This window comes from Calliopsis andreniformis, chromosome 6 (genome assembly GCF_051401765.1).
Source record: "Calliopsis andreniformis isolate RMS-2024a chromosome 6, iyCalAndr_principal, whole genome shotgun sequence".
Lineage (NCBI taxonomy): Eukaryota > Metazoa > Arthropoda > Insecta > Hymenoptera > Andrenidae > Calliopsis > Calliopsis andreniformis.
The window spans coordinates 17,274,949-17,289,688 of record NC_135067.1 but is presented as its reverse complement, the minus strand read 5'-3'; the positions used below and the strand labels follow the sequence as shown (position 1 = coordinate 17,289,688).

The window sequence follows — 14,740 nt, the reverse complement described above, 5'->3', positions numbered from 1 at the left end:
TCCATCTCGACGTGTCGCGCGTTACACGCTATACGCCGCATATTTCCGCTTGCACTCGAGTGCTTACGTCGACTGAAGTACCACCTCGATGGGTCAATCGTTCTAATTTCGATCGTATCGCTCCCCTTCCCCCTCGACCTAGGTACAGTAGGCCACAAATCAGCGTGCGCCTCATAAAAGTCGCGGGCCTAATCGAAATAGTCGCGAGTCCATCTGTCTGTACGTACGTCTCGCACCGTGTTTAAACAATTTCACGGAATCAAAATTTACAGCTCGCCGTCGTGTCTCGTTAACCGTTCGAATGACGTCGAACGAATGAAACCATCGCTCGACCGTGTTCCCTGCCGAAAATAATTTGCCTAACGTCCCGTGAACGAGTCCTACACGCGCACCGACGGGATATCTCCGTCGAGGGTGCTAACAATTACTTGCAAGAGAGCTTCGCTTGATTTAAAAGGGGAAAGTACAGGCGGTAAGTCGTGATCCCACGTGTGCAATAAAAAGCGTGAACTTTAGAATGTGCAGTTTTGGGGCGCATTGACCTTCAAACTTGATCTTCTTTCAGGGAATTTTAAACCTCTCGTGCTTCGAGGGCATAAAGCTGGTACTTGGAATGCAAAGTGTTGGGCTCTAAATTATAGGTCCTTAGGATAGTTGGGTACTGTATAATGGATACATTTCGGTTATTGAGGTAGTATAATAAGGACATATATTTTACTGCTTTAAAATAAGTATGACAAGGTAATACTAAGTACGAAACATCCAAACAATTCTTTTTAAGATATCACAGAAAGTACCAAAATGAAACTAATTTCACTTTCTATGTTGCACTCGTGGAACTACGACTCGTATACAAAAATCCTACCAAAATTGATCAAAGAGACTCACCGTATGCGGCGACCAGTGGTGTGGCCAGGTTTTGGTTTCGTGACTGCCTCCAACGGTAGGTTGACTGGCTAAAAAGACGACGCGTCTATCGGTGCTTCCAGTTCCGGTAGCGCTGGTGGTCAAAAGGGCAGCTCTGGCCCTTGATCCGCCGATGCTCAACGTTGGCGACGTGTCCATGTTGCTCTGAAAGCGAAACGAATCGGATAATGATCGCTAGCGACTCAACCAACTTCTCCCTCCAGGAAAGAAAAAAGTAGACATGCCTTTGGAAAAAAAGATAAGCATGCAGCCAAGCGACCGAGGAACGCGAAACTTTATTCCAGTGAGTTTCAATTACGCTGTCTGTTTGACCGCGGGGTGAATTGAAACAAATTCAACCGGTTGAACGGAGTCTGTTACGAGGGAATGGTTGAATGCCTTCGAAATAATCCCAAGTCAAGTAGGTGTCTTTCAACCGTGACCTCGCTTTACGAGTTAGGTCTATTAATTCAGAGACACCGTGCACGCGCCAGTTCGAAAGGGATTAGCGAGTTTTTAGTGTGTCTACTGACGCAATTGAAAAGAAACTCTGCCGCGTCATTAAGTCAGCGAACGTTTCTAAACGCGAAGCCTCAACCGCGAGACTCGCTCCATACGTTTCGATCATTTCCTTTAGTGCCAGTTCGTGTATCTCTGTATCACGATTAATTGCGCGCGGTCCGTGCCAGGAATATATATTGCTTTTATTACCAAAGTTGTTATCGCGCGCTCTCAAAAATACCATTAACAACGATATTGCAATATTTCGACGTGCCACGTTAATTTAAGACACGCAACTCTCCCTTTCTTCTCGTCTCCTCCGTTCCCTTTGGTCGAACAAAAAAGAAGATCTCAAAAAGCCAACGATCCCGCGCCAGCGAAATTTCAGGGGACGGGATTGAAGCGCGCGAAAGATGGAAAGGTCGTGGACGAGGATCGACGTTGCGGCCGTATGAGCTGGGTGATTCGAGAACACGGGCGTCGTCGTAAAGAAATCCGACGAGCGTAATCGAGCTCGTTAGCTCGAGGATGAAAGCTCATCGAGCCGCGGAAACGCGAGCAAGAGAGCGAGGGTATAAGCTAAAAGGAGAAGAAGGAAGGAGAAGAAACGACGAGGAGGTAGAGAGTACGTTTTTCAGTGGGATTTACGGGTCGTCGACGGGCATTAAGGAGAATGATGCGCGACCACGACCCGACCAGACACGCGACGCGAGAAAGAGTAAAAAGGGCGGTGAGGCGGCGACGGGGAAGACGAAGGAGAGAACGTGGAACAAAAGCGTCGAGCGAAGGAACGGTGGGAATAAAATCGAGGACCGTGGCGGGTTAAGGCAGAGCGGAGATGTTGCCCGCGCTAAACAGACACGTACCCTCTAATGAAATCTTGCGGCGAATCCTATGGACGCTACGTCGATCTGCAATTTACAGTCAGGACGCAGGGGGTCGGTGGCTGCTCGGATAACGCCGATAACAGTTATCTCTGGGTCGACGTTGCGTATTCAGACACGTCCACAGTTATCCCTTATCCCCGGCTCGCGGCGCACTTCAACCAGGTAATCCTTGAAGTCGCGTGCACCTAATCATTATGGCCGGAGGGGATGGGTGGCGCTAGGTGTTCCTTAAATCGTTCCAGCACGACGTCGACTCCTCCTTCGCGCAATTACGAGTCATTACGAGAAGGATTCCACCGTGTAACAGCGTACACACACGGGCCCCTCGTTACAGATGCCACATGCCAGCGCTCGCGGCAATTCCCTTGACCATCCGGGGGCTAACCGGTCGCTGGCCCTGCACGGCTCCTCACGCAGTATGGCGATAATAAAGATAACAACGATGACCAGCGACGCTATCGGGCTGCAGATAATCGTCTAATCGACTTAGAAGCGTCTCACGAGTCTGGAGTTTACCGGCTGCATTCCAACTGTTCCTCGCTTCGGAGCCCGTATCTTCTGGACTGTCAGAAACTTCAGTTTGACCGGAGCAAGTTTCTCGGCCGCGGCAAGTCCAAGTTTACTGGCATAGAATCGCGAGTACCACTGTTCCTTCGTTAATGGGGAAATTACTGCAGCGGCAGGCTCGATTTAATCTGTCAGAAAATTTATTCTGCCGACTGGTTGGGCGAGCTCTCACTGGCTGCCGATTATAATTGCACCAAAGCTGTACGCGTCGATTACCTGGAGAATTTACTTCCCCTTCTTTCTTCTGCGATTTTCTCTCTCCACCCGACTTTTCCTACGTTCGATATTTTATTCTAGTCGTTGCAGCGGCATGGTAAAAAAATTGCTACTTGTTTTCAGCAGTCATTAACGATGGAATTCAGAGTATTATCTCAAGCGCTTCTTGTGGCTTAATGCCAGAGGGGCTCCCTCGTTTGGATACTCATTCATGGTTCGCGAGTGAATTATTTTCTGCACGAGTCACGAACGTTTTTAAGGGTGGTCTACAGAAACGACGCGATTCGACGATCGTAAGGACCGGTTTCCCTACGAGCTCGTCACGGCGGGAGGTGGCCAAGCGCCGCGTACGAAATCGCGCACGACACTGAACCACCAGGACGTCTAGCGCCCGAGGTGAGCCTCTCGCGGATTCGCGGGCTCACGTGCGAAATTCTTGCGCATGCACCGACGCCTTCCCCCTCTCAATGCCCCCTCCTTCCTTTCCTTCCCAACTATCTCTCGTCCTTTCCTCGATCCTCCCTTCCGTTTCCTTCTAAACACCCCCTGTCACCCTTGCCCCTCTGCTGCCTCTTATCGTTAGCCTATCGTTGTTCTTTTCTACGCTACCATTGTCCTTCTCTGAAAGTCCCTCCCCCCCTATCCAGATAAGCTCCTTTAGATGACATCATGCGGGCGACAAGTATCTAACGTTAGTCCAGCTTGCCATGGAAGTTCGGTGAGTACTTCGCCAAGTAAATTTCAGCAGATTGGCCAGAGAGGAGTGGTTCGATGAGTATTACGATCAAAGGTTCGACCAAGCTCGTTGGGAAATAAGTTGTAATTCAATTTTTACTGAGTGGAGAGGGGGATGGAGTGAACTAGCCTTTATTTCTAAGTGCTTATACTTTTCTTATAATTTGGTTGACTTTGAAGAAAACAAGTATTATGGTCAAATAGATTGAAATTATTGTAGGTAATACTTTGAAAAGACTTTTATCAGCGGAAATTCTGGATTCACTAAATGTACTCTATCTAGATGAACTTATTTATAAGTTCTAGTAGAAGTGGGATATTTATATATTAATTTGCCTGTCCTCATATTTCCCATACTTAATACACGTCAGCAAGTTTAATGCAATCTTGAAATAATAATCGTTAATGCCGAGCGTTGATAAACAAGATTGTCACCTAAACAAGAAAATTGCGCGCCCGATATTGCGACACTTTTCTCACCTACGACATGTTTGTGCGTATATGTGTGAACGTGCGACTTTTTTCTCTCGTCCGCCACCGACTCCCTCCATAAACTTTCTGTTTTCACCGCTCACGCGACCCACGCTGCAGACCGTACCTGCTTCTTCCTCTCGCATTATCATCCACGGTTTACTTCCCATCCCCGTGGCTTTGCTGCCGCGCGACAAGTGTCATATTTGCGGAGGATCATATCTCCGAGGTCACTTTAATAAATTCCTCGGTCGTCGTAGTATCGTTAGATCTATGTACGATTCAATCACTCGAAATAGATCTGGATATTTTTCAAAAGATTTTTCTGAAATAGAGAACGCTGTTGCGCAAGAGAACACGGCACGAATTCATTTATCTAACATGCTAGCAAAGTCACGTTGCACGTTCTTGCCACGTCACTGCGACGTTCTTGTTGTCATTCCGCTTCGATTACCGTGTCTGTTTTCCATTGATCCGTCTCTGTTTACTCGTGAAACCGCAGAGTTCTTCAGCATTGCGAGACGCGTGATCCTCTTTCTAAAATCCATCTGGTACGTTAGTCGAATCACGACAGGGGTACCTGTTGAGGACCACGTCGTTTTCGATCCATCTCGTCAATAGTTACAGCCTACTATCTAGCAAATATCGATTAAGTCTTGAGAGTAATGAGTGATCGAGATCGAGGGAAGAGAGACAGAGAAGAGGAGCAAGCCGATTGCGAGAAAACGATCCCCTCGGAGCTGAGACAATGCCGCTTCGAAAATGAGAATTGCTAAATGTGGGATTGACCTTTCGCCTTTTTCTCGTCCCTCACCCTATTCTCGTCCTATGTATTCATCTTCTTACTTGCATTTTTTCGTTCGTGTTTTCCCTCGAGTCCCCCATCCACGAGGCTTTTACAGCCAGCAGCCAGAAAGACTGCGAAACGACGAGACAAGAGAGGGAGATCCTCGGGCGGATTGATCGACTGTTTCTCTCCAATTCCATGACGTCTCGATTCGTCCGAAACGAAAGTAGACCCCGAGCGAAATCGACGAAGAGCAAGACGGATCTCAAGTGACGCGCGTTACCTAGCAAGACGAAAGCACTTTGGACGCGAATGCCTCCAGGCTGCGAACGGTCTCGATTTTGCATTCGGTGAATGATCGCGATACCACTTCTGTCGTGGCTGATTGCACGCGCGAGACAGAGTCTGATAGTCACTTTTACGCCGAGCGTTTTCGGTTCGCGAGGCTTATCCACCGTGTGAAGTGGAACTCCTCAGATGGAACTCGATGTTATCAGAATATTCCTGGACTCGAGGGTGGAAAAAAAAAGTTAAATTATTAACCCTAGAATTTAGGCACTTGTGTTCTGTTCTACTTTATCATACATGTATATGTATAGTATGAGAAAAATAAAAGAGAAACATTGAAAGTACTGAGAAATTTGAATTGTTACTTTCCTACTATTTTGTTTTATTTCTAAGAGACTGAATTTAAAAAAAGAATTTGAATATTTGAAAATTTAAAAATTTGAATATTTGAATATTTGAAAATTTTAAAATTTGAAATTTTAGAAATTTGAAAATTTTAATATTACATTTGAAAATTTTAAAATTTAAAAATTTGAAACTTTGAATATTTCAATATTTAAAAATCAGAATTCTAGAATTCTGTTAAAAATGCTACGCACCGAAAATTGAAATATTCATTGAGAACTGGTTGAAACGGTAAGAAGTTTGTCACCTCACTCTTTCCTCCCCCAGAAGAAGTGGTAGAAATATCACGCGTAACCTTATCCAGGATGAAAATCGTAACCATTACCGAGCACCTCTGTAATTTGTCGCAGTTGTAATCGAGGGTAGGTCCATGGATTGTCGAGTAGTCTCTCGTAACGGGTAGTCTATTAGCGTGGAAAAAATGGTCTCCTTTGCGGAGGGAGCTCGAGGGGACTCGGCGTGGACGAGGGTGTCCCGGTGTCTCGTAAAACGCGATTTCATTCGAGGTTGAACAAATTGAAACATAAGCCGCTCGTAAGTCTATCCCCTATCCAGGGAACAGGGCTACTTCGCCCCCCTTTTTCTTCCCGTTCACCCCGCTATACGCGCCTATCCATCTTTCTCCCCGCGAATTCTCCAGGATCTTTTATTGCGGACCGCGAACACGGCAAGGACAAGGTTGTAGCATTTACGCCGACGAGTTATCCAGCGGTGGATACCAATGCCATCGAGGCTGAATTTATTCGTCGCGGCTAGCGAGCCCTGTTGCGTAAAAATTTATCTCCCCCGTCCACAGAAATACGATATCACTGAAAATTGTATCCGATCCCCCCCTTTTCCCCTGCTTTATTGTCTGATGTTTTCCAGCGGGCACCGGTTGGTTCGAACCGTTTTATTGTTCGGAATTAAAGCGAAACGCGAGATGTGCATCGGTTGAATAACACAGCGAGCCCAAGGGGGAGTCGAGAGAAAAAAAGAAAAGGACACGCGGTGAAGGAGAGGCAGGGACATAGAGGAAACGGAATTGTAGAAAATTCCCGAGACTCGCGAAAAATAGAAAATGTTCGGATGAAAAACTACGGAAGCAGCTGCCGTCCGGAGGAAGAAACTTCAAAACATAGAATTAGAGGAGTCGGCGGCGGGCGAAGTCGGTGGTTGGCGGGGCACAATTAAGAAGAGACGGCGGCGTCCTTGTGAATTAAAAGCGTCAGCTCGCTAAAAGATCAAGAATTCCCCCGTGTTTCTCGACCTCTCGTTGTTATTTTTATCCACGCAGAGTTCCAGCCCCTTCGTTCTCAGTTTCACTCCGACCTTCACTCCCGCGTCTCTTTGGAGCAACGCCATAACCTGCACCACGATTCTGCGGCTGATAGAAGAAGAAGAACTGGAGAAGTTGAACGAGAGAGCGAGATGGGGCGCAGCTGGAAGAGCGAAGGGAAGGAACGATGACTCGGGGAAAAGGGGTAAAAGAGCATTCTCATTTCGATTCTCCTTTTCCTCCTGGTTCTCGAATTGAAGGGGCCTTTATGATGGGATAGCCTGCTTTATGGCGCGCAGCTTCGCTGCTATTATGCGTGCATCGGTCGACGAAGAAGCGTAGAGGGTGGCAGAGGTACGAGGGGGTTGTATGGTTTTCGGTGCTCGAGGAGCGAGCGAGCGAGCGAAGAGGAAGGAGGGAAAGCGTAGAAGTACGAGTCGGAAGGAGGCTATGGAGGGCTACGCTTTGGATCTCGACCATTGTCAGGATAATGAAGCCAAGGCGAGATTTCTCCCTTTTCAGCGGCGTGCCAGCCAAACGTTATCTCGAATGACTGATTGTGAAATTCCTTTTGATCTCGGCGGCGTGCACCTACGCTAGGCGCCTGCATAGCGCTGGCCTGCGCAATGAAAACGCGTACCGGCACTCTCTACGGACGATCGTCGCGCTTATTAACGGTATTGAATCGGTCGTTCTGTAATTAATATTGAACAGTAATAACGTACGATAATGAGGATCGAATATTAATTGCGAAACGTAGTTCCAAATACGCGACATTATATGGAGAACGTCGCTGTAAATGGACATCCGTTAACCTGTTGATCGTTTTAAAATTCGAAAATACCGTTTTGCTATCGTCCAACGATAAAACGACAGGCAAGCTTCGACCTTCGTGACTGGAACGTTTGATGCTGATTAACCGGGTCGATCTTAATTAAAGCACGCTGGCGGCGGATGGGATCATCGATGAAGCAAAAACCATCGGCAACGTCCCGCGCGAACTCGATGCATATACTTTCTGGCGTGATCGAACACCGTTGGGAACGTGCTGATTGTTTGCGCAAAACGAATGAATGTTAAAATAGAGTTAGCGATCGCTGAATATCATAGTTTCGATGCAAAATATTTGTGGCGTTTTTATTTTTCCGAGCGAACGGACGGAAATTTTAAATGCAAATTCTGTTCAGAGTAGGAGATTATCGTTTCATGGAAATCGGACGGTGATATTAATAATTGATGACTCAGCGATGAAAGTGGAAGTCAAAGTTGTTTCGTTGAAATATCAAGCGGCGAGACACAGACCAAAGATGGCCCAAAGAAAAAGAGGATCGACCATCGGCCGACTTATTACGCGTGTTGCGAGGCGGAGTTTCACCTATCGCCGTCCGTACACTCTCGCATATTTTAAGCCGGCCATTTTTCAGCATTTACGCTATACGTCTACGTCGAATTTGCATGAACCAACGATTCCCCGGCCTTGTTCCAGGAAACTTTCGGTGTTTCTGCGCACGGCGCCGCTCGGAAGTCGCTCCGGCAGCGTTCCCTCTATCTCGCACGGCGACTCGTGATTGACCGTCTCTTCGGCCGGATCATAATCTCTCTAATACCACTTCCGCTCCCGGCTGGCTACGCGAGCGTCGACTTTTTCCACTGCCCCGCGTATTTATGTATACATGAATGGCACTTCTGGTGAACCGTTGCGAATTAACATCATAAATAACTTCCTTATCCGTCATTCTTTCTCCTTAAAGATATATTTCTGAAGAAATGTGCTCTGTTAGGAGGGGAACGAATTTTTCAAACTCGGTAATATGATTTTAAGTAATACAATTCTGTGAACTTCTAGATGCTGTTGCTTAGAGTTTCTGCTTGACGAAAAGGAGAATATACGACTAATGTAACTCTTGGTCTATCAAGTTCAAATTTACTACAATAGAATATAGAATAGGTGTAAAGAAAATATATGTACAATTTCTGAATAATGCATAGAAAAATGGTCGATCGAGGGTTGAGAGACACTGGCCTAATCCTAATACGCGAACGTCTTATTTATGCAGTAGTGCCGTTTCGCACCGCAACGCTGAAGACCTTAACGGCTTTCAATTTCCGTTGGCCATCAATATTATTTAGTTTAGTTTGGGCCACCTTCTCGCGTTCTACCCACCCCTTCGGCATGCTTCTCACGCCTCCGCCAAGGAAATTACTTGTCCTCTCTTGCCCTCTCACCAATCCAACCTTTACCACCCCTTCTAGCATCCCATCAACCCCCCAACGGGCGAAGATACTTCCTCTAAGGACGTTTGTCTCCGAACCTCGCGTCTCTGGCAATACATAATCGAAGATTTCCAACGATCTCGGTGTCTTTACGCTTGTAAAAGAGAATTCGTGCCGTTAAACTGCGCTTTGCATGCTAAAAGCCGTAATTTTTCTTCACCGAATCAGACAGGGGGCCTTGCAACCATTCAGAGAACACTAAATTTCCTTTCACAGTGAGATTTATTGTGCCTCTCGTTCGCGTTTCGATTATCGAAGGAAATAGAGCTCCTTACAGAGGAAGAAGTTTCAGATCGAGAATGCTCCCTTAGTTACACACTTTCGGTTATTAATGTTGAGCAGCCCAGTCGTTCTTGAACGCGCAGTGCCAGTTCTAGAACGCAAATACTACAATTTCCAGCGTAAACAACACGCGCCGCGATTTCCCTCGTAACTATGCCAGCTCGCACTTTCGATTGGGGACCGAACGAAATGAAATTACAAACCGATTCGACCGGCCACTGTTCACTCTGCAACCGAACCGTTTCACAAGTTCCAAGCGATCGTTCTGTACCGTTCGCGTATCCCCGAACGTTTCCCTCCACCCTCGTTCCGTCCATCTTTTACACGCGTTTACGTTTTACGTCACGTATACCCTCTATTTGCTGTACGATTTACGTTCTCGATTTCGCGTCCGTTGATTTTGCACGCGAAACTCGACGCCGTCGAATCCATGATTCGCGACACGCGCTTCATTGAAAACTGAACAGGGATGTTCGCTGTTCTACTCGTCGCGTTGTGTACATCAACGTACATCGTTACATGTCGAATTAATATTGCACGACTAATAGAAGAGAATGGTATTTTAGACCGATTCACGAATGGAGGCTGTTTAAGGAGAGCTAAGGACTTCACTATAACGATTTTTTTCAAATATAAAAAGAAGCATGAGAAGCTCACACGTATCATTGGTTGATTAGAGAACCTGATACTTCTAAAGTTAATTCTAGATGTATTTTAGTTTTAGCTTAATTAGATTTCTTAACTAGAAAACTAAATACTTTTACTATCTTTGGTTGCAAATTGAACTCAGAACCACAACCGCGTTATGATATGTCAGTATCCCTGGACGATAAGAAATCCACCTTGGTCCCATCATTGGAGGAAAGAGTTAAACTTAATGAAAACCGCTCGTGAAACAACTATTCCCTTTATGTTTGATCTAGGCGGATTACCGGCAGCAAGAGAACAGGTGCACCCTCGGCGATGAGCCAAGCGGTTTCTCCGGACGGATTTTTCTACAATCTGCTCCAGCCGCTGGACCGCGCATAGAGATGGCCGTGTACCGTTTCTGAGATACTTTCTCAGACCGATACTAGCAAGACAATGGCGTACTTTGTGGCGCCGTGATTAAAACAAGAGGCCGGGCCGAACGGGAGAACGAGAGGCAGAAGAGAGCTGATACTCCCGCTTCTCTCACCCCCGGTTTGCCGAGGATAATGGGAGAGAGGGATGGAAAGAAAGGTGTAACAAGGGAGAGGGATAAAGAGGCTCGCCAGTTACGGGGGAACGGAGAGGGAGAAATTGGAGATGGAGGAGAAGAGGGAAAGGGTGAAGCACAGAGAGACAGAGTTTGGAGTTCTTTTCATTACCAGCGAGCTCACCTCAACAACAATGCGATCCTTCGTCCCGTACACCGCTATTTTAGCCTTTCTCTCTGTCTAATACGTACGTAGATGCAGCACGTGTATACGCGCATCAGCGAAAGCTGAATCTATCTATATTCCAAAAAGTTTCCACTGACGCGAGAACCACGAGTGATCAGAACTTTCGAAATCCTTTTGTTAACGACCTGTTTCGAGGTCAGTGATGACAACTTAGAGGGTTTTATTGGGAAATGTCTCAGAAAATTTTGAAATATTATTTTAATTGGATTGTCAATTCCTTCGTAAAGGTGTAACGCCAATAGTGTAATGGGAGAAGTCCAATGCATGTATGCAAACGTTGATCAATCTTGAGCTAATTGGTTACAACAGAGATGCGATGAATGAAGAACGGGTTCGTTAAGCGATTAACCTCCACGAACCCCATCCACGCCGACACCACCTCGCCCCCTTTATTATATCGTCGTGTCTGTTGATAGTGGCGGGAGATACCGCGTGATCGAATCGTTCATCGGTTCGGACACGATAACGCGGCGAACGGGCTGAATAATGATCAGCTGGTGATTATGCGCTATCTGTTAACTTGCTTCGTGCTAAATTCATCGAAAGAGACAACCACTGACAAGCATCGTTCACGATACATGGCAACAAACAAGATATTATGAAGTGTCGCGAGTTCGCGAATTGTTGATTAACTGTCCATCAAAGATCGAACCGAAAATTGAAAGAATTCTTAGCACTGATAAGCTTAAATCCATAAAATCCAGCGCTGAGGATAGAAGCTATCAAGAATTTGATAGTTCGTCGAATAAAGGAAGAAACAGTTTTTATAGTGAATATCAGGGCTGCTTGGTCGCTGGTCCCTATTCGTTCCACTCGCTGCGGGTGCAAGTTGTCCCGCGAAAGTGGCGAAGAGAGGTTTAAGTCCGACTTACACGATATCTACTCCGCACACTCACCGGGCACTCTATTTCGCGACGCGATACTGTCCCGGTGGTTCAGAGTCTGTATTAAAATTGCCACAACGGTGGTCTGAATTTCACGACGTGTCGACGAAACGAGCATACAAAAAGTGTACTGCCGTGGTTACGATTAAACGTTACTATACATTGTGAAGATCCGTATGAGATGCTTCCAGAAAAGAGAGAATAAAATCCTCGACAAACTTCGATTATTTCCTCGAGGAAAAAGAAATTGGAAAAAGCCAATACGCGTAAATTCGATTTAACGAGACACATCCTAATTTACAAATACTCTTTCGGAATGAAATATGGAATCGAAATTAGGGAAAAATATTCGCAGCACCAATGAAGTTATATCATAAATGCAGCTGCGAGATTTCGATAGTGTTTCATTAAACGCATCAACCTATCATCTTCCGCATCGCGATATTTTCATTTAACAGCAACAAATGCGGAACGAACAGAGTATGCGCGACAGTTACACCCGTCGAATTAGCTTTGCCGCCTCATCCATTAACTGTTCACAGTATTATGTCGTTCATCGGTTCGGATTTATCGCAAATCCATCGTGAATTACGCGTTTCCATCGGTTTTTCAATGTCCGTGGACTCGCCGCATCCGCCCTCTGACCCCTCCCGAAAGCTACGTCAACTTCCAAATTTCCGGGCACCGCTCTGTGCAGCGTCGACTATTTGTGATCTACGAGGAATTGGAACTTTCTGCCCTACGGCTGTGTTCAGGGACGGACAGCTATTTCCGATGTTGATAAACGCTCAAGAAGACAGACGCGCTCTAACTACATTATTGGGCGTAGCGCGAGAACACCCACGAAATATTCTGATTAATTCCGAACTACGAGAAACAAAATCTTTCAGGGGAATCTCTAAGTCTCTCGAGCGTCCCTGCTTTACGGAAAGTGCTCGAAAAAGCTTTGGAATCCTGCAAGAATTTACCGAGCTTCGTCTTTTAACACGGCCGCCCACATTTTACACGAGAATGAGGGGAGGAGAAAGAATAATCGATGTTTCATTCCGACACGGCACAAAATTAAAAACCGAGGCTCGTGTTTCGACACGTCGGATTAATTCCTCGCGTCTCTCCTTTCAGAATGGCGGTACGGCGCGAGTGTTCTGGTCACGTCGCGAAAAAAGGGAGCCATTGTGGAGAAATTCCATCGGCGTCGCGGTGATATTTGACCCGCGATCGACTCTTGCCTCTCGCAGTACCGGGAATCGATTTACACGAGGAACCGGAATGCATCTTGCACCTTCGACGCAGTGACAATCAATTTGGAGGTGCACGCGAGCAGTCGGGGGTGGTCGTAGACGTTGCAGCGGCTCTCATCTCTGGCCGCGGAAGACGCGCTACCGGCAGCCGCGTCCCGGAAATTGAAAGTCAGTGACGTGACATCCGGCGAAGCCTCGGCCGGCTTCCTCCAGAAATTTCACATTAACGAGTGGAGCAAGAAAGTCTAGCGGGTACACCAGCCTCGCCATAGACATCGCTTTTTCTTCCCCGCTTCTTCTTACCCTCTCGTTTACCTTCCGAGTTTTCTTTCCCCTTCCAGCTTCTTTTTTCCTTCCCAGGCGCGTATCGCTATCGCAGGAACTTGACTTTACCGAACTACCACGAAGGAGCGGCGACACCGCCAGGACGCGACGAGTTTTCCATTAAATTCCCCTTGCCGATTCATGCTATCTCGCGGCAACAATCCGCCCGTTATAATCGATTCGGCCTGATTTCGGATAACTGCCGTCATCCAAAGTTTACCAGCGCGTCGGCCGCGAACAAGCCATCGAGTATTTGCGTCAGATATCAACTCGCCCCGAACTCCACCCTCCGCGCGAAACAACATAAACCGCCGCGCGCCGAGCTGGGAAGAGAAACGTTTCGTTCGCTCAGCTTTCCTCTCGAAATTCGCGGCGCAGTGACGCGACTCTGCCTCTAAACGAGATTTCATGGTCTGCCCATTCACCCTGAAATTGGTGCAAACAAATACGTACCTCGGAATTCATTTCTGAGACTGTAGACTCCATGCAATTTAATATTTTGTCAAAAATAGGAATTCAGGGGTAGCAAAATTATGATAACGCGCAGCGTCTCACGGATTTCTTCGTACACATTCGAACCACTAGGTGATGGTTTCTTTTATTTACTGTATTTTCATTTGTCAGCTTCGACTTATTAACAACACCTCCCACTGTCCAGTGATTTCTATTACTTAATCCATAAATTCCCTGACTCTCCCAAATTTAGATCAACAAACCAAGTAAATTTCATTACTCTCCAGAATGGCTGGCATGTATCTCCTTCATTTAATTTTATCAAAGCAGAAATATTATTCGTTAACTAATCCGAAAGAGAGCTCATCGGATATCCAGTGTTTTCGTGTTAAGCCCTGCATGTAACGGGTGGCCCAGAGCGGCCGACTTGGTCACCTCCAAAACGGGAGCGTGTAGAAACGCTGGAGGGAACGTGTGTTAGAAGCTGATTGCGTCCGGTCGAGATGATTGCTTTTCCCGTGACTATGGCAGTGTGCGCGCACACAGAGGACCAAGAACCCGCGCGAATACACACCCGTTTGCGCACGTGCACGTTTATCCACGAACGATTACCGCACCCGCACAGAGGACCGATGTTTCAATATTCCGATAGTTTATTCGTCTGGATCGGTGGACGCCTCCTGCCCAGCGTGAAATCACTTCGATTTTAGTTAACGCTGCTGGTCCACGCTGTACCTACCAAATGACAAACAACCCCGCCGCCGTTCTTGCTTGGCGAACGATTCTTTCTACCAGAGTTTTCATTCCGACAACAAAGTGCGACCAAAAAGAAGCAAC

The 14,740-nt window shown here is 46.7% G+C and overlaps 1 protein-coding gene across 2 annotated transcripts in view; it reads right to left on the bottom strand.

Annotated features, from left to right (window-relative positions):
* Nucleotides 1-14,740, bottom strand: part of Scgdelta (sarcoglycan delta) — a 182,222-nt gene that overhangs the window by 153,827 nt on the left and 13,655 nt on the right. Inside the window, exons 1-2 of one of the 2 annotated variants that reach the window (XM_076380065.1) lie at nt 2,274-2,780; nt 889-1,071 (exon numbers count right to left, since the gene is read on the bottom strand). In XM_076380065.1, coding sequence (XP_076236180.1) covers nt 889-1,065 — 177 coding nt within the window. In that variant the 5' untranslated portion in view covers nt 1,066-1,071; nt 2,274-2,780. Of the gene's footprint in view, nt 1-888; nt 1,072-2,273; nt 2,781-14,740 lie in introns of those variants that run through there. The other variant, XM_076380066.1, reaches the window with a different exon arrangement.